The sequence below is a fragment of the Microtus oregoni genome, unplaced genomic scaffold (genome assembly GCF_018167655.1).
Source record: "Microtus oregoni isolate MIOR12 unplaced genomic scaffold, Mior012 000007F_ref0000211, whole genome shotgun sequence".
NCBI lineage: Eukaryota > Metazoa > Chordata > Mammalia > Rodentia > Cricetidae > Microtus > Microtus oregoni.
Window position 1 is genome coordinate 54578478 of NW_024543066.1, and position 20292 is coordinate 54598769.

A 20292-nucleotide genomic window follows, 5' to 3' on the forward strand; every position below is an offset into this window, starting at 1 on the left:
GCCACCATGTGGTTGCTGGGACTTGAACTCAGAACCCCTGGAAGAGCAGTCAGTGTTCTTAACCTCTGAGCTATCTCTCCAGCCCCGAGACCCTGTCTTACACAAAAAACAAGGCTTTTTTCTTAGACTAATTGTATGACCGTTTTTCTATTTCCTTCAGTGTATGGCATATGATGCTTTTCCTTGTGTGACTTGACATTGTTTGTTTTTTGAGACAGGGTTCCTCTGTATAACAGTCCTAGTTGTCCCGGAACTAGCTCTTGTAGACCTGGCTTTCAAACTCATGGGGATCCACCTGCCTCTCTCCCGAGTGCTGGGATTAAAGGCGTGCGCCACCACCGCCCAGCTGTGATCTGACATTGTGTCATCACGTCATGATCATTTACTGAGTGCCTCTAGGTACTAATAAGTACTGAGTACCATAGCCCCCCCACCAAAACATGACAGTACTTCCTGCCTCAAAGAACTAAATCTAGGTAGGAAGATTTCTTTCTTTGGTTTTTATTTTCTCTTTTCTTCTTTTTCTTCTCCTTTCTTTTTTATTTTCTTTTTTGGTTTGTTTTTTGAGATAATGTTTCTTTGTGTAGAATTTGCTCTGTAGATCAGGCTGGTCTTGAACACTCTGAGACCCGCTTGCCTCTGCCTCCCAAGAGCTGGGATTAAAGGTGTGTGCCACCACCCAGTGGTAGTATACAGTTTTGATCCCAGAACTCGGTTTGAGGCCAGCCTGTTCTTTGTAGTGAGTTGTAGGACAGCCACAGCCAGATAACAGAGAGATCCCGTCTCAGAAAACATCAATCAATAAAATTAATTAATAATTTTAAAAACTACTCTTTGCTGGGCGTTGATAGTGCAGCACTCGGGAGGTAGAGGCAGGCAGATCTCTGTGAGTTCGAGGCCAGCCTGGTTCACAGAGTGAGTTCCAGGACTGACTTCATAGCTACTAAGAAACCCTGTCTCCAAAAGCAAAAACAAACAAACAAACAAACAAACAAAAACACAAAAACAAAAAAAAACCCAACTACTCCTAGTAGATAGAAAAATCCTTGTGGGTGTGACTAGTTAGTGAGGTGTGACTAGTTAGTTAGTGACTAACAGGACTTCTGTTCATTCACATATTCCAGATGCTGCTTTCTTTTTGGTTTTTTCGAAACAGGGTTTCATTGTGTAGCCATTGATATCCTGGAACTCCCTCTGTAGACCAGGCTGTCCTCGAACTCACAGAGATCCGCCTGCCTCTGTCTTTCGAGTGCTGGGATTAAAGGTGTGCCCCACCACCACCAGGCAAGACCCTGTCTTAAAACAACAACAAAAAGTGGAGAGATTGAGAGGATCTTGTAGTTGGAAATTTCTTTGGGCCACCAACCAGCTCCCAATAAAGACACGGAGACTTATTAATTATGAATGCTCAGCCTTAGCTTATGCTTGTCCCACTAGCTCTTCTAACTTAATTTAATAGTTTCTATTCATCTGCGTTTGCCTCGGGGCTTTTCCCCTTCCTTTTATTCTGTGTGTCCTGCTTTCCTGCTTCTTCCAGGGCTGGCTGGGCCCTGGCGTATCCCGGTATCTTCATCTCTCCCTTGTCTCCCTCTGTCTCTCAAGCCTAGATTCCTTCTCCTACTCCCTGCCTACACCTCCTCCCTCGCTATCGGCCATGCACCAAGCAGGTGCCTTAGGCAGACAAGGTAAAACAGCAACACTGCTTTACATAATTAAACACATCTTTAGATAGTTAAACAAATATTACACATCATAAACAAATACAACACATCTTAAATAGTTACAATAACATTCCACAACAGGTCTTACTTGGGGAGAAGGATTGGTTGAGACAGGGTCTTATTCAATAACCAAAGTTTCCCTCAAACTCAGTTATGTAGCTCAGTCTGGCCTCTAACTCTTGGCCATTCTCCTGTCTCAGCCCAAATGCTAGGACTGTAGGATTAAAGATTTGATGAGCAGTTGGATAAGGGAAGTTAAAGATATGAAGCTACAGAGATGGTGTGGAGGTTTCAAGTTCTGACAGCAGCGTACCTAGGGAACACAGGAAAAGGAGGCATTGCGTGGGATTCTCACCGCTATCTCTGATGCCATGTCAATGTGTTGTTAGGCTGCACTGTGTTTTGTTCTTGGGTATGTTTTTTTTTTTTTTTTTTTTTTGACAGGGCCTCTATCTGTGACCCAGGGTGGCTTCAAATTCATGGCAGTTCTCTTGCATCTATCTCTTAAGGGCCACTGTATCCAGCTGTCCGTCACTGTGCAGGGAATCGCGACAAGAGAAGAAGGGCATCTAAGTGCAGTGTACCCTGTGATTCCCCAGAACTCAGGGACAGAGGCTGTGGAATCCAAGCCATCTCGGCCACAGAGTTAACTCAAGGCCAGCCTGGGTGACATAAAACCTGTCTCAAGCCAAACAAAGAAAAAAGTGTACATTTTCAGTGCAGATGTGTTTTTCCCAATTATTTCTAGTCAGTTGAGTCTGTAGATGCATAACCCATGTATATGAATGGCTGATTCTCTCTTGTCCTGGTTAGATTTTTAGCAGCTTGATATAGGCTTAGAGTCATTTAGAAGAGGGAACTACAGTTAAGAAACTGCTCTGAGGGGGCTGGAGAGATGGCTCAGAGGTTAAGAGCACTGGCTGCTCTTCTAAAGGTCCTGAGTTCAATTCCCAGCAACCACGTGGTGGCTCACAACCATCTGTATTGAGGTCTGGCGCCCTCCTCTGGTGTGCGGGCATTCATCAAGGCAGAATGTTGTATACATAATAAATAAATAAATCTTTAAAAAAAAGAAAAAGAAAGAAACTGCCCTGACCATATGGGTCTTTGTGGAAGCCAATGGGACATTTTCTTAATTAATGGTTGATGTGGGACAGCCCAGCCCATTGTAGTTATAGCATTTGGGCTTATAGCACCTGCGCTGGTGGTCCTAGACGCTGTAAGAAAGCAAGCTGAGAAGCCACAAGAGCAAGCCAGTAACCTGTTTTTCTTCAGCTCCCTTTTCCAGGTTCCCGCTCTAACTAATGTGTATGATGCACTTTTCTCCTCAAGTCACTTCTGGCCATGGAGTTCATCACAGCAATAGAAACCCTAAAGCATCTGTATATGTTTTATATTAAAATATATACCAACTGAAGTTGGTCATGGTGGTGCACGCCTTTAATCCCAGCACTTGGTAGGCAGAGGCAGGCAGTCTCTGAGTTCAAGGCCAGTCTGGTCTACATAGTGAATTCTAGGACAGCTAGGGCTACACAGAGAAACCCTGTCTCAAAAAGAACCCAAAATAATATATGTTAGAGAATAACTTTGTGTTATCTAACCCAAGTTATTATATAATTTGTATCTAATATAACAAAATTATATGTTAATTACATATATCATTCATGTAATTATATATTTTATCTATAATATAAATAATCATATGTTTTTAACTAACTGGAGACCTAGCTTGGCATAGTGGGCTTTCCTCTTATGAACAAGGATTTAGGTTCAAAGCCTAGCATCGCCACCAAAAAAAAAAAAAAAAAGGAAGAACAGGGGACCTAAAGTAAACTATGAACTATGTAAGTAAAAATGTAGAGAGAGCATATACACATGGCTGTTGAGACAGGGTCTCACTACATGACCCAGCCTGCACTTGACTCTATCGTCTGGTCTCAGCTTCTAAGGGCTAGAATCAGTTTTGTGCAACCACACCTAAATTGCGTGTTTATGTATATATTACATGTGCATATGCATGTAGCACGTGATTATGCATGTATTTACATATCTCTTCTAAGACTTTGCTAAAGGTGAATTGCTTTTCCTCAAGATATATGTCATGAAGCTGAACAAAATGGAACTGTTGCCATTTCAAGCTGATGTAGAAATTGGTCAGATTATTGAGGTCCCCATTGCAATGTATCATGTCAATACAGAGACCAAAGAGACCATCGCATTCACCGACTGCTCTCACCTACCCCTGGATCTCAACTCGGATAAGCAAGGAGTCTTCACTCTTTATAAAGAAGGCAAGCCTAAGATCTTTCTACTTTTCTCCTTCATCCTTGAATTAAGGGACCAATCACCTCTGTAGGTTAATTTATACAATTCCCTCCCTTCCTCTCTCTCTTTTTCTCTTTAACACACACACACACACGCATGTGCACACAGAAACACACACACACATTCATGACCCTGCTATGTGGCCTAGGCTGACCTTGAATTAATAACCTTCTTGTCTAAGCCTCCTGAGTACTGGCATGAAGCACTGAGTGCTTCTCTGTAACATCTCTACCCTGCACCTTCTCTGTAACACCTGTACCCTACACCTTCTCTGTAACACCTGTACCCTACACCTTCTCTGTAACACCTCTACCCTACACCGTCTCTGTAACACCTCTACCCTGCACCTTCTCTGTAACACCTCTACCCTGCACCTTCTCTGTAACACCTGTACCCTACACCTTCTCTGTAACACCTGTACCCTACACCTTCTCTGTAACACCTGTACCCTGCACCTTCTCTGTAACACCTGTACCCTACACCTTCTCTGTAACACCTCTACCCTACACCTCTGTAACACCTCTACCCTACACCTTCTCTGTAACACCTGTACCCTGCACCTTCTCTGTAACACCTCTACCCTACACCTTCTCTGTAACACCTGTACCCTGCACCTTCTCTGTAACACCTTTACCCTACACCTTCTCTGTAACACCTGTACCCTGTACCTTCTCTGTAACACCTTTACCCTACACCTTCTCTGTAACACCTTTACCCTGTGCCTTATTTATTGGCTTTGCTGGTAATTGAACTCAGGGCCTTGTATAGGATGATGAGCAGTCCGGTCTGGGCTACAGTAGAAAGGTGCACATCAACTCAATAGAAGCAGTGGCCCTTGTGGGCACATGAAGGCATTATGTTTGTTTTGTTTGAGACAGGAGTTGCTCTGCACAGCTTGGGAGAATACTCTGCCTGAGCCAAGTACTAAGATGACGGGCACATGCCACCATATCCAGAGAAGGTTATGGTTTTAAGATTTTTGGGGAGGATCGGGGAATTTGGAGAGATGGCTCAGCTGTTAAGAGCACTGGCTGCTCTTTCAGAGGTCCTGAGTTCAATTCCCAGCACCCACATGGTGGCTCACACCCATCTGTAATGAGACCTGGTGCCCTCTTCTGGTGTGCTGAAGATAAAACATCCATATAATAAAGTACATAAATAAATAGATAAGAAGGGGTTTTTGAGACAGGGTCTCACTATATAGCTTTTGACTGGCCTGGAACTCACTATGTCGACCAGGCTGGCTTTGAACCTCTGAAGTGATGATACTAAAGGTGTTGTCATGCTCAGCCAAATATTTTCAGTATTTTCTCTTAGGTGTGTATGTCAGCATGTACATGCGTACTTGAGAGCTGGTCCTACAGAGGCCAGCACTGTTGGATCGTCCGGACCTGTAGATCAGAGTGGTAGTAAGTGGACATGTGGGTGCTGGGAACTGAAGAACAGTCAGTACTCTTAGTCTGACTGAGACATTTGTCCAGCCCTAGGTTATACTTCTAATGGGTTAAAATTATTCTCTTTCTATAGCCTAATTTCTTAAAAAAAAAAACCCAGCTGCTTATTACTCTGAGTTATGGTAAGCTTTGGGGTGGGTATCTGTTTGTTGTTGGGACAGGGTTTCCTGTAGCCCAGGCTTGCCTTAAAGTTGCTTTGTAGCTGAGGCTGGCTTTGAACTCTGGATTCTTCTGGAGCCAGCATGTCTGTTTGAAACCATGTCTTTTGATTGAAAGGTATTAAAAGCCCTGGACCGGAGCACTGTTCCTGTGTGCACATAGCAGCCATGTCTCCAGGGCACACTGTAGTGACAGTCAGCGTGACTGGGCATGAAGAGCAGGTTTGGAGCAGCGCCACATTTGCCGCGTACGAGCCTCTAAAGGTGAGCTGTCTGTCGCTAGGCCTGGTAAACCCTGGCTACTCACCATCCGTTCTCTCCACGAAGGCTCAGTGGTCAGGATCTGTGGCCTTTTTACTGTTGTCTCGGTTTAGATCTCAGTTCACATCGGACCTCTGTGGCGTGGGAGTTTATCCCCCAAGCTTCCTGAATGAACTCTTTCAGGCGCAGCTTTTCTTTTCTTTCTTTCTTTCTTTCTTTCTTTCTTTCTTTCTTTCTTTCTTTTTGTTTGTTTTTAGACAGAGAGTCTCATGGAGCCCAGGCTGAACTTCAATTAGACATGTATCCAAGGATGATCTTGACTTCTGCTCCTCCTGTTTCTACATCACAAGTGTGGGGTTACAACAGTGTTCAGTCACACTCAGTTCATGCCCAGCGGGTTGGAACTCAGGCCTCATGCATGCTAGGCAAGCTTCCAACCAACCAACGAATAAGCAAATAACCCCGCCCCCAACTGAACCACATCCCCACCTGTCAGTAGAAATAATATAATAATATTATCTTTATCTTGAATTTGCAAATTTTAGGTATTTAACTTTCTTATTTAATAATGAGGTATAAGCTATAGGAAATTAATCACATGAGATATTAATTTTAAGGTAATAGCTGATTTTTACATATGTATATATCTCTGTAGGCACTACTCACATAGACTATTAGCACAGTTCCTTTTGAAGATAGCTACCTCTCAGCAACCTCCTGTCCTATGGAAGAGGGGTCAGTCATATTTACCCCTCATGTTTCTGTATTTTCAGAATAGCAGCCATTATTTGGGGCCATTAGGGTTAGTCCATTAAATATTATGACAAGTGGTTCAAAATAAAAGCAGGGCAAGCCTTAGAACTGCCCAGACGTGACCTGAGTGAGGGGATCTGTGCTAAGGCAGAAGAGAGAGAAGCTCACAGGGCCTCAGCCCCACACAAAAGCCCTACAGGCAACTAAGGATGCTGAAAGCGGGAGCCATAGTCCCCTCCACGGAAGAGCGCACCAGCTGGTCTTAGCTATGGTTACTGTTGCTATGAGGAAACACCATCACAAAAAAGCATGTTGGGAAGGAAACGGTTTTTCTGGCTTATATTTCCGCATCATCAAAGGAAGTCATGACAGGATCTCAAACAGGAAGGAACCTGGGAGGCAGGAGCTGATGCAGAGGCCTTGAAGAGGGGCTTCTTATTGCCTTGTTTCCCACAGCTTGCTCAGCCTGCTTTCTTTCAGACCCCAGCACCAGCCCAGGGATGGCCCCGCCCACAATGGGCTGAGCCCTTCCCATCAATCACTAATTAAGAAAATGTCTTACAGCTCTATCCTGTTGAGGCATTTTTTTTTCTTTTTTGTTTTTCAAGACAGGGTTTCTCTGTGTCGCCCTGACTGTCCTGGAACTCACTGTGTAGACCAGGCTGGTCTTGAACTCATAAAGATCCCACCAACCTCTGCCCTCTGCCTCCAAGTACTAGATTAAAGGCACGTGCCACCACTGCCCAGCTGTGGAAGCATTTTTTTTCAAGACAGGATTTCTCTATACAGCTTTGATGCCTGTCCTGGAACTAGCTCTTGTAGACCAGGCCTCGAACTCATAGAGACCCACCTGCCTCTGCCCCTCGAGTGCTGGGATTAAAGGCTTGAGCCACCACCGCCCGGCTGGAGGCATTTTTTTTTTTTTTTTTTTTTTTTTGGTTTTTCGAAACAGGGTTTCTCTGTGGTTTTGGAGCCTGTCCTGGAACTAGGGAGGCATTTTTTTAGCTGAGGTTTCCTCCTCTCAGGTTGACATAAACTATCCAGCACAGTCTCCAATTCCAGATGGTCAGCCCTGAAAACACACATTATACAGACTGGACAGGCTGTATTTGTGTACTTAGGAATATATATTTATATATACACAAATATGTGTGTGTGTGTGTGTGTGTGTGTGTAACAGCAAAGAGAAAGAAGCCATGAACTTGAGAGAGAACAAGAGGAGTTGGAGGGAGGAGAGGGAAGGGAGAAAAGTATATAAATGTGTTATATTCTCAGCCAGGCATTAATGCACATGCATTAATCCCAACACTAAGGATGCTGAGGCTGGTGAGTCTCAAGTTTGACGTCAACCTGATCTACAGAGCAAGCTCCAGAGCAGCCAAGGCTACATAACTGAGAACCTGTTTTCAAAATAAATAATAAAAAAGTTAAAAGATTATAATCTCAAAACAAAAATTATAGGGGCTGGGGAGGTGGCTCAGAGGTTAAGGGCACTGACTATTCTTCCAGAGAACCTGGGGTTCAATTCCCAGCACCGACATGACTGCTCACCGCTGCCTGTTATTCCAGTTCTAAGGGGCCCTACACCCTCACACAGACATACATGTAAGCAAAACACCAATGCACAGAAAACAAAAATTATAATAAAGAAGAGACCCTGTCTCAAAAAATTATTATAGAGAAAAGGTGTGAGTAACAGTAATCAGAGAAAGGGGTTATGAATTTGAAAGAGAGACAGGGGAATACATAGGAGAGCATTGAGAGGAGAGGGGAAGGGAAAGAGGTGGATAGACAGGCAGAGAGACAGACAGACAGACAGACAGACAGACAGGTGAGAGATAGATTTTTTGTTTTTCGAGACAGAGTTTCTCTGTGTAGCTTTGGAGCCTGTCCTGGAACTCTCTCTGAAGACCAGGCTGGACTTGAACTCACAGAGATCCGCCTGCCTCTGCCTCCTAAGTGCTGGGATTAAAGGTGTGCACCACCAGCACCCGACTGATAGATATTTAATCCAGGCACTGGGGAGGTGGAGGCAAGAGGATCAGATCCAGGAGTATGGGAGACCCGACGCTTTCTAAAGAGATAGTAATAAAACGATTCCCTAACTATGTAAGATGAATCTGTTTCAGGCTGTGAATCCCGTGGAAGTGGCCTTGGTGACATGGCAGTCTGTGAAGGAGATGGTATTTGAAGGGGGCCCTCATCCATGGATCTTGGAGCCTTCCCGATTTTTTTTGGAACTGAGCATGGAGAAGCCAGAGGGCATTAGAGTGACAGAGGCCCGGCTGCCAGCTAAGAGGAAGCAGAACCAGTATGTCTACCGAGTCCTGTGCCTGGAACTAGGAGAACAAGTAAGGAAAATAGCCTCTTCCTTCCTTTCTTCCTTCCTTCCTTCCTTCCTTCCTTCCTATCCTTCCTTCCTTGTTTGTTTGTTTTTTGAGACAGGGTTTCTCTGTTCATCTCTGGCTGTCTTGTAGACCAGGCTGGCCTTGAACTCAGAGATCCCACTGCCTCTGCCTCTCTGAGTGCTGGGATTAAAGGTGCACATCATCATTGCCTGACATTGGTATGATGTTGCAATGTTTGTTTCTTTAAGAAACAAAGAGGGGGCTGGAGAGATAGCTCAGAGGTTAAGAGCACTGGCTGCTCTTCCAGAGGTCCTGAGTTCAATTCCTAGCAACCATGTGGTGGCTCACAACCATCTGTACTGAGGTCTGGCGCCCTCTTCTGGCGTGCGGGCATACATCGAGGCAGAATGTTGTATACATAATAAATAAATCTTAAAAAAAAGAAACAAAGATTCGTTTTATTTATGTGTACTTGTATTTGCCTTCATGTAAGTGCACTATGCTCTCAACCACTGAGTCATCTCTCCTTCCCCCCAGTTTTTTTGTTTTTAACTTTTGGATACTTACTTATCTATATTTTGTTTGGTTTAGCTTTTTGAGATAGTCTTGATTCAGCCCTATCTATCCTGGAACTTGCTGTGCAGACCAGGCTGCCTTGAACTCACAGAGACCTACCAGCCACTGCCTCCAGTTTTGTGACTGAAGGTGTGTGCCACCAAACCAGGCCCGTATAACTTTCTTCTGGGTTTCACTAGCTTCTTTAGCCTGATTTCCTTCTTCACATGTGCCCTGTGTGCCATGTGTAGATTATATTGAGACATGTGCGGACACACACGTGCAGATGCCCATATAGCCTGAAATTGACATTGGGTGTCTTCCCTAATCGCTCTCCCTGTTATTTATTGAGACAAGGTCTCTTGCTGAGCCTGGATCTTGCTAGTCTTGCTAGCCAGCTTGCTCCTGTGTGCCATCTCTGGTCCTGGGATTACAGATGTCTACCATGCCTTTTTGGCTTTTAGGTAGGTTCTAGAGACCCAAACTCCGGTCCCCCACATTTCCACACTCGGCTATCTCCCCAGCCCCTAGCCAGGGCTACACAGAAACCCTGTCTCAAAAAACAAGAACAAAACAAAAGACTCTTCCCCCCCCCCCCAACTATCAAGAAGTGGACTTGCTGACTCCTGCAGTGTGTGATTCCGTTCAGGGTTCTGAGGGTGCTACACTTCTCTGCACGTCGAAACCGCTCACTCCTGCCAGCAATGTGCCCTGTCCCTTTCTCTGTCCTCACTAGCAAAAGCATTTCCATTCACTACCATGTCTGCTAAGGTTTTCCTAATAAAAATAAGCTTCAGGGACTAGAAAAACTAAACTCAGGGGTGAAGAGCACTTTCTCTGTCTACAAGCATGAGGAGTTCTGGAGAGTTCTGATCCCAGTTATGATATATAATATCCCAGTGCATACATATTTGTGTGTATGTGCGTATGTATATGCATTCGTGTGTGTGTGTGTATGTATATACATTCGTGTGTGTGTATGTGTGTATGTATATGCATTCGTGTGTGTGTATGTATATTCATTCGTGTATGTGTATGTGTGTATGTATATGCATTCGTGTATGTGTGTATATGTGTGTATGTATATACATTCATGTATGTGTGTGTGCGTATGTATATGCATTCGTGTATGTGTGTGTGCGTATGTATATGCATTCGTGTGTGTATGTATATGCATTCGTGTGTGTATGTGTGTATGTATATGCATTCATGTATGTGTGTGTGTGTGTTTGTGTTGAATGTTCATGCATTCATCCATTGATGGACACTTTGGTTGCTTCCATGTTTAGCTACTAAGTTCTGATCTGATCTGATCTGAGAGTCTGAAACCTCTGGTCCTAGCACCCATGCAATAAGCCAGACACAGTCCCGCCCACACCTGTAACCCCAACTTCCGACTTAACTGGAAAAACACAAACACATACCATCCCACCCTCTTCCAGGGCTCCTGGTTCAAAGGAAGATTGCCTCAAAGGAATAGAGCAGAGGGGTGGAGGGAGCTGCCTCTTGCCCTCCAGTGGCCTCTGTGTGAAGTATTGTTAGTTACCCAGTGGGTCCATTGGTAGCACCCATAGTCACATGGATGTGTCCACTAGGGCATGAACAACCATATATCCAAAGAAGAGGGATTCTTCCTCCTTCAGTAGCGGTTAACTGCCAACAGCTCCTCTATGGAGCTATGGGGCCTTGGGGTCCCGTTCCCATCCACACTGTAATTTTTTAAACCAAAGTAAATAAATAAACTTAATAACTTTTTTATTGATATTTATTGAACTCTACATTTTTCTCTGTTTCCCTTCCTGCCATTCCCCTACCCCCTTCAATCCTCCCCCAAGGTCCCCATGCTCCCAATTTACTCAGGAGATCTTGTCTTTTTCTACTTTCTACTTCCCATGTAGATTAGATCTATATAAGTCTCTCTTAGTGTCCGCATTGTTGCCTAAGTTCTCTGGGATTGTGGTTTGTAGGCTGGCTTTCTTTGCTTTATGTTTAAAAACCACCTATGAGTGAGTACATGTGATAATTGTCTTTCTGTATCTGGTTTACCTCACTCAAAATAATGTTTTCTAGCTCCATCCATTTTCCTGCAAAATTCAAGATGTCGTTATTTTTTTCTGCTGTGTAATATTTCATTGTCTAAATGTATCACATTTTCCTTATCCATTCTTCAGTTGAGGGGCATTTAGGTTGTTTCCAGGTTCTGGCTATGACAAACAAAGCTGCTACGAACATAGTTGAGCACATGTCCTTGTGGCATGATTGAGCATCCTTTGGATATATACCCAAAAGTGGTATTACTGGGTCTTAAGGAAGGTTGTTTCCTAATTTTCTGAGAAATGGCCACACTGACATCCAAAGGGGTTGTACCAGCTTGCATTCCCACCAGCAATGCAGAAGTGTTCCCTTTTCCCCAAAACCTCTCCAGCATAAGTTGTCATCAGTGTTTTTGATGTTGGCCATTCTTACAGTTGTAAGATGGAATCTCAGAGTTGTTTTGATTTGCATTCCTCTGATGACTAAGGATGTTGAACATTTCCTTAAGTGTCTTTCAGCCATTTTAGATTCCTCTGTTGAGAGTTCTCTGTTTAGATCTGTACTCCATCTTTTTATTGGATTATGTGATCTTTTGGTGTCCAATTTCTTGAGTTCTTTGTATATTTTGGAGCTCAGACCTCTGTCTGATGTGGGGTTAGTGAAGATCTTTTCCCATTCTGTAGGCTGTCGTTTTGTCTTGTTGACCATGTCCTTTGCTTTACAGAAGCTTTTCAGTTTCAGGAGGTCCCATTTATTAATTGTTTCACTCAGTGTCTGTGCTGCTGGGGTTCTATTTAGGAAGTGGTTCCCTGTGTCAATGCGTTTAAGTGTACTTCCCACTTTCTCTTCTATGGGATTCAGTGTGGCTGGCTTTATGTTGAGATCTTTGATCCATTTGGACTTGAGTTTTGTGCGTGGTGATAGATATGGGTCTATTTTCATTCTTCTACATGTTGATATCCAGTTATACCAGCACCACTTGTTAAATATGCTTTTTCTTTGCCATTTGATATTTTTTGCTTTCTTGTCAAAAATCAGGTGTTTGAAGGTGTGTGGATTAATATCTGAGTCTTCTATTTGGTTTCATTGGTCCTCCTTTCTGTTCTTATGCCAATACCTGGCTGTTTTCAGTACTGTAGCTCTGTAGTAGAGTTTGAAGTCAGGGATTGTGATGCCTCCAGAAGTTCTTTTATTGTACAGGATTGTTTTGGCTATCCTGGGTTTTTTGCTTTTCCATATGAAGTCGAGTACCATTCTTTCAAGGTCTTTAAAGAATTTTACTGGGATTTTGATGGGCATTGCATTGAATCTGTAGATTGCTTTTGGTAAGATTGCCATTTTTACTATGTTAATTCTGCCTACCCAAAAGCATGGGAGGTCTTTCTACTTTCTGGTGTCTTCTTCAATTTCTTTCTTCAAAGATTTAAAGTTCTTGTCATACAAGTCTTCCACCTGTTTGTTAGAGTTACTCCGAGATATTTTATGCTATTTCCACACTGTAATTTTGACTGCACAAGTGACCATGCTGCTGAGTAGCTGTGTTCACAATTGCCTGTAATTGCAGCTCCAAGAGATCATCCCCTGGTCTCTGTGGGTTCCTGTATACACACACACACACACACACACACACACACACACACACACACAGGTCTTCATGGCTAGAGATCATCCCCTGGTCTCTGTGGGTTCCTGTATACACACACACACACACACACACACACACACAGGGCTTCATGGCTAGAGAGTTGTCTCAGTGATTAAGGAGAGCCTACTGCTCTCTCAGAGTACCCGAGTTTGGTTCCCAGCACCTACGTCAATTGGCTCACAACTGCCTATAGCTTTAGCTCCAGAGGATCCCTATGCCTATGGCCTCTGTGGGCACATCCACCCACTGCACGCGCGCAGGCACACACACACAAACACAAAATTTTAAGAATCTTCTTCTTTTTTATTTTTTTGGTTTTTCAAGACAGGATTTCTTTGTGTAACACAGTCTGTTCTGGAACTAGCTCTTATAGACCAGGCTGATCTCGAATTTACAGAGATCCGCCTGCCTCTGCCTCCTGAGTGCTGGGATTAAAGGCGTGTGCCACCACTGCCTGGCAAGAACCTTTTTAAAAATATTTTTTGCTTAACTTTATGTCCATTGGTGTTTTGCCATGGGTGTCGGGTCCCCTGGAACTGGAGTTACAGACAGTTGTTAGCTGCCATGTGGGTGCTGGGAACTGAACCCAGAATCTGTGGAAGAGCAGCTCTTAACAGCTGAGCTATCTCTCTAGCCCTAACTTTAAAAATCTTAAAAACAAAAATAATAATTTTTTTCAAAAAGGCAAAAAACAAGAAGTTCCAAAGAGTAGAGGAATGAACGGCTTGTCTAGCCTGAAATCACAAACTTAGGTATTTCCATTCATCCTACAAGGAAATGGACCTGCTGTTGTTAGCCACACCCACCAGATAGTGGGTGGTCTGCTCAGAACTTGGAAGGGAGTGGGCAGTGCTTTCAGTACTTTTTTAAAATGCAAATTTATGCTTAATTTTAATTTATATTATAAATTAATACTTTTTTTGGTTTTGGTTTCTCGAGACTGGGCTTATCTGTGTAGCCCTGGTGTCTTTCTTGATTGCTTTCTGCCATTTAAAAAATAGATTATTTGGGCTGGAGATTTGGCTCAACAGTTAATAGTACTGGCAGCTCTTCCAGAGGACCCAGGTTCAATTCCCAGCACCCACATGACAACCCACAGTGTGTAGCTCCAGTCCCAGAAGATCTGGCTCTCACACATACATACAGGCAAAACAGTGCACATAAAAAAATAGATTATTTAATGTGTAGTGGGGAGGGCATATACCTTTAAGAGATTTGTCTGATTATTATATTCAGAAGGGTTACTCTACAGTGGCGTTAGGTTCGTTCTGACTTATGTAGTTGGGCACAGTGGCCATCGAGGGCCCACATGTCAATAACCCTCTGATGTTTCCTTAAAGGTCCTCACTGTACGGATTGGGAACCACCCGGGAGTCCTGAACCCTAGTCCCTCTGTGGAAACAGTGCAGGTGCGCTTCATCTGTGCCCACCCTGCCAGCATGCTGGTGACACCAGTGTACAAGGTGGCAACTGGCACTCAGCCGTGTCCTCTGCCACAGTACAACAAGCAGCTGGTAAGTGCAGACCGTCGTCATAGGCGCTTTTGTCTCCAGTGTCTGCTTCCGCTGTCAGGCGAGAGGCACTGCTGTACTTGTGCTCAGATGACAGAGGAACCACCTTACAGTTGGGAACATTTAGTAGCACAACTGTCTACTGTACTAGGAAATTGTGGCTGAAGACAAATGAGCCCCTGAATAGTATCTAAATTGTTTTACCAACATCTCCCCTGTCAAACCTTTTGCTAGCATTATAAATAAGTAAGGGAAATTACTTCTGTGGCACAAGTACCTCGACGACCCATGGTAAACAACGCCCAGCACGGTGACACAGAGGTGAAGTCACTCTCTAGGTGAACCAGGCACTCAAATGTGAACTCCTCCTGCCTCAGCCTCCTGAGTGCCAGGATTACAGGTGTGTGCTACCGCGCCTCCCCCCCTTCCTACTCTCTAGTACCTGACAGCCCTGTTACCACGGCTCCCCCCACCCCTCTCTTCCTACTCTCCAGTGCCTGACAGCCCTATTACCACAGCTCCTCCCCCCCCCCCACCCCCCCCCACCCCGCCCTTCCTGACGGCCCTGTTACCACGGCTTCTCTCCCCCCCCCCCCCCCCCCCCGCCCTTCCTGACGGCCCTGTTACCACGGCTCCCCCCCCCCCCCCCCCCCCCCGCCCTTCCTGACAGCCCTGTTACTGAAGTCAGTTTGAGTACAGGCATTGTCTCACATCTAGAGCCCTCCTCTTGAGTGACTGGAGTTTGTGTCAAGTTGACATAAAACTAGCCAGCCCAGGGACTAAGTGTCCTTACATGCAGTCAAATCAAGACTAGAAAGGTACTTCAACAATTAAGAGCACTGGCTGCTCTTCCAGAGGACCTGAGTTAAATTCCCAGCAACCATGTCAGGAGTCTCACTTCTGTAACCACAGTTCATGAGATCCAACACCCTCTCCTGGCCTTCTTGGGCACCAGCACATACATGGCTCACACACACACACTTAGGTATACATGAATACACATAGATAAAGATGAAGTCTTTTTTTTAAATTTATTTACTATGCATACAGGGCTCTACCTGCACACCAGAAGAGGGCACCAGATCTCATTACAGATGGTTGTGAGCCACCATGTGGGTGCTGGGAATTGAACTCAGGACCACTGGGAGAGCAGTCAGTGCTCTTAACCTCTGAGCCATCTCTCCAACCCCGATGAAGTCCTTTTTAAAATAATGAATCAACAAAAATCCTAAAAAGACTTAAAAAACATTTGGTGGAATATATAGGGGAAATTGAGATATTGACTCTGTATTTAATGATGCTACATTAATGCGTGTGTCTGTGTGCGCGCATGCTTGGGCTGTGACGCACAAGTGGAGGTCAGAGAGCAACCACAAGTATCAGCCCTTTCCTTCCATCATGTTTGAAATAGGGTCTTTCTTCTTCACCCTTGCATGTGCTAAGCTAGCCGCCTTCCTCCCATCAGGGAGTCTCCTGTCTCCACCTCCATCTTGCTGTAGGGGCGCTAAAATCACAGACACATACTACACCAGGCTTTATGCAGGTTCTGGGGATCTGAACTCCGGTGCTCATGCTCATAGCTCAAGCGCTGTAAAGCCCTCTGAGCCCTCTCCCCAGAACTTATGTCGCCATTCTTAAGCACAGGGGGGTTGGAGAGATGGACAAGTGATTAAGTTCTTGTGCAGACCTGAGTTCAGTTCCCAGTACCCACATCCAGCAGCTCGTAATCACCTGTAACTCTAACTCCAGAAGACTCGATGACTCCTTCTAATCTCAGGGGGTACCTGCATGCGTGGGCATGGATACACACGTGGACATACATGGGCATACACATGCCCATAGCCTGTGGGTACCTGCATATGTGGGCATGGATACCCACGTGGACATACATGAGCATATACATGCCCATAGCCTGTGGGTGCCTGCATATGTGGGCATGGATACACACATGGACATACATGGGCATACACATGCACATAGCCTGTGGGTGCCTGCATGCGTGGGCATGGATACACACATGGACATACATAAACATACACATGCCCATAGCCTGTGGGTGCCTGCATGCGTGGGCATGGATACACACATGGACATACATAAACATACACATGCACATAGCCTGTGGGTGCCTGCATGCGTGGGCATGGATACACACATGGACATACATAAACATACACGTGCACATAGCCAAAAATAAAACTAAAAGATATTTTTCTTAAGTACAGTATTATTGTTTTGATTGTTTACATAGAAAATGTTCTCTTTCATAGGAAATACATGATGAAATATTTGGGGTGGGGTAAAGTGCCATAATAGTTACATCACTCAGAAATTAAAATGCAGCTAACACAATACCTGCCCTGTTGAAAGAGGGTGCCGCTTGTTGGTCCCAGCCGCCCCGCCACTAAATAATCACACAGAAACTGTATTAATTAAATCACTGTTTGGCCCATTCGCTCTAGCTTTTTATTGGCTAACTCTTATATTAATTTAACCCGTTTCTATTAATCTGTATATCACCATGTGGCAGTGGCTTACCGGCAAGGTTTCAGCATGCCTGACTCTGGCGGCTCCATGGCATCTCTCTGACTCCACCCTTCTTTATCCCAGCATTCAGTTTAGTCTTTCCTACCTACCTAAGTTCTGCCCTATCAACGGGCCAAGGCAGTTTCTTTATTCATTAATGGTAATCACAGCATACATAGGGGACTCCCACATCACTGCCCCCAAGCCCTGAAGCCAAGGAAAAAGGGGAAGAGGAAGAGGAAGCACACACACCCAAAGTTAACAAGCGCTGGACCAGGTCAACTTAAAAACTGTCAAAGTGGAAGGCTGAGAGGAGGAGATGTAATTCCTGTCTTCAATCATAGCTTGCCACCCCTAAGGCTACTGAATTAACTAAATTATTGTATGTGCTCATGTGTTTTGTGTGTGTATAAATATGTTTGCCATGGTTTGTGTGTGGAAATCAGAGGACTACTTTATGAAGCTGATTCTCTCTTTCCATCTTTTGTTAATTCCAGGGATAGAATCCATCCCAGGATTTTATATATAGTAAGGGCCTTAACCCACTGAACTGATCTGATGGCCTCAGGTTTTTATAAAAAGTCCTTTCTGACCTTTTCTTTTCATGTAGATTCCTGTGTCCAGCCTGAGGGACTCGGTCCTGGAACTGGCAGTATTTGATCAACATAGGAGGAAGTTTGATAATTTCAGTTCATTAATACTCGAATGGAAATCTTCCAATGAGACGCTAGCCCATTTTGAAGATTCTAAGTCAATGGAGATGGTAGCCAAAGATGATGGCAGTGGACAGACCCATTTGCATGGTACTGTAAGAGCTTGCGGGTGTAACCGGGTATTTGCTACATGGTTCACATGCTGCCTGTGGGCAATTGTTTCCTTCCAAATTTCATTATGTTGCCTTTCATCTTTGATATATGTGCTTTTTTTTGTATTTTGCCTTTCAAGACAGAGTGTCTCTATGTAGCCCTGGCTGTCCTGGAACTCTCTCCGTAGATGAGGCTGACCTCCATCAAACTCAAGAGATCCGCCTGCTTCTGCCTCCTGAGTGCTGGGATTAAAGGCGTGTGCCACCACTGCCCATCTATTTGTGCTTTTTTAATAGAAAAACATAAAGGTAGGATTGGCAGTGCCACTCAGTGAGAGACCATATATGTAGCCTATGTGAGCCCCTGGGGCCTGTCCCCCCCCTTCCCCCCAGTGCTGAGAAATCCAGAGGGGGTTGGTAGAAAGGAGAGAAAGAGAAGTGGGAGTATCTGGGAATGTCGCCCGTTTGGTAGTGTTTTCCTAACTGGAAGCCCTAGATTCAGTCTTTAGCACTAGATAAACAGCATGGTGGCTCTCATACCTGTAATCTCAGCACTCTGGAGGAAGAGGCAGGAGGATCACTGGCCTGGGCCCATGAGATGCCTCCGTAGTTAAAGGTGCTTGCCACTGAAGATTGGAGACCTCGTTTGAACCCACAGAGCCCATTGACGTGTGGAAGGAGAGAGATGACCCCTCAAAGATCTTCTCTGACCCTACAGTCCCATTCCCTGTCTCTGTAGAATCACTATGGTGGCAGAGGCTGTGCATACATATCCTGAAAACTAGAGGCCCCCAAGGCCCTCATCGCCACTAGCGAGGCTCAGGTCAGTGTGCCCTTTGTATCAGACGCTTCAGTTTGGGCAAAGCAACTGCGCAAACATCTTCCCAGGTTTCCTGCTGGCAAGGCTCCAGCATTGATAGGGACAGCGAAGTCTGCGCTTTGAAGCAATGCTGCCACTATGTACCAAACAAGGAGATTTGGAAATACTTCAGAGGCCACGGCTGAGTCTGCATGGTCACCAATCTTGGGCATCCTACCCACAATAGACTGAAACTGCAGAGGAGGTAGGGGAATCCTGAGGCCACAGTGTGCTCGGATGAACATGAGGACTTTTCTGGCGGGTGCCAAGTGACACTGGCTGATTTCACAGCTGTTTATAGCCTGCTGTGGCTTTTCCTTTGCTGGGCCTGCCCCAGAGTTCACCACTGGTTCCTTACTTGTACTAACCCCCTCTGGTGCAGAGCTGTCTTCGGGGAGGCGAAAGGTGACAGATGGACCGGTGGGATGCTAAGAAGTTTGCAGATAGCCTGCTACAAAAGGAAAGGACTTATGGGAAGAGAATCAAGAGCCCCCGCCCAGGAGTGCTTGCTGCCCCAGCTCCTGAGACCCCCCTCCCCCCACCCAGGAGTGCTTGCTGCCCCAGCTCCTGGGACCCCCCTCCACCCAGGAGTGCCTTTGTGTTGCACAGGTGGCTGTAGGTGCTGTGTTTGGGGGAGTAATTAATGAGGATGGCTGGTCCCTGTGCTGCTCTGAACACTGCTTCTCTGAAGAGCTCTCTCCATGAGCTGCAGCTTCATTGCTGGAATGTTCCAGCGACTAGACTCTTTCCTCCTTGGCTCCCTCTCCGGACTGTGGGTCCTCCAGGGTCAGGAGCTTGCCTTTCTAGAGTACAATTGGTAGATGGACTTTGAGTCTATATGTGGTAGAAACTGCATCCTCACAGCAAAGAGCCCCAGCCCACTACTTTTCCTGGGAGGGGCTTCCAGCATGTCTGCAAAGCCCCCAATCAAGGCAAACTCTTCAAGTGAGCACCTCTCACTGTCATCTAGCTGCCTGCACCCCCCCTTCAGGGAGTGAAGGGTCATCAAAGGAAACTGAACACTGGGGAAAAAAAGTCCTCTGAGGTCCGCAGTGTCCCATGGCATGTCCCCTCACACACTTCAAACACACAGGAAAGATTAAAAAAAGAAGGAGGAGAAGTTGAGGTCCTCCTCAACTACACCACTAGTTTTGAGGTCATTGTGGTAAAACAAAAACCAAAAGAAGGAAGGAAGAAAGGAAGGAGAGAGAGACAGAGAAAGAGGCTCTTGGGAGGCAGAGGCAGGCAGATTCCATTGAATTCAAGGCCAGCCTGGTCTACAAAGTGAGTTCCAGGATAGCTACACAGAGAAACTCTGTCTTGAAAAAAAAGAAAAG

The 20292-nt window shown here is 45.1% G+C and overlaps 1 protein-coding gene across 1 annotated transcript in view; it reads left to right on the forward strand.

Annotated features, from left to right (window-relative positions):
- Nup210l (nucleoporin 210 like) overlaps window positions 1–20292 on the forward strand; it is a 100700-nt gene that overhangs the window by 29406 nt on the left and 51002 nt on the right. The window contains exons 13-17 of the mRNA XM_041655148.1: window positions 3814–4012; window positions 5777–5922; window positions 8802–9023; window positions 14595–14768; window positions 17902–18094. Coding sequence (XP_041511082.1) covers window positions 3814–4012; window positions 5777–5922; window positions 8802–9023; window positions 14595–14768; window positions 17902–18094 — 934 coding nt within the window. The remainder of the gene's footprint in view (window positions 1–3813; window positions 4013–5776; window positions 5923–8801; window positions 9024–14594; window positions 14769–17901; window positions 18095–20292) is intronic.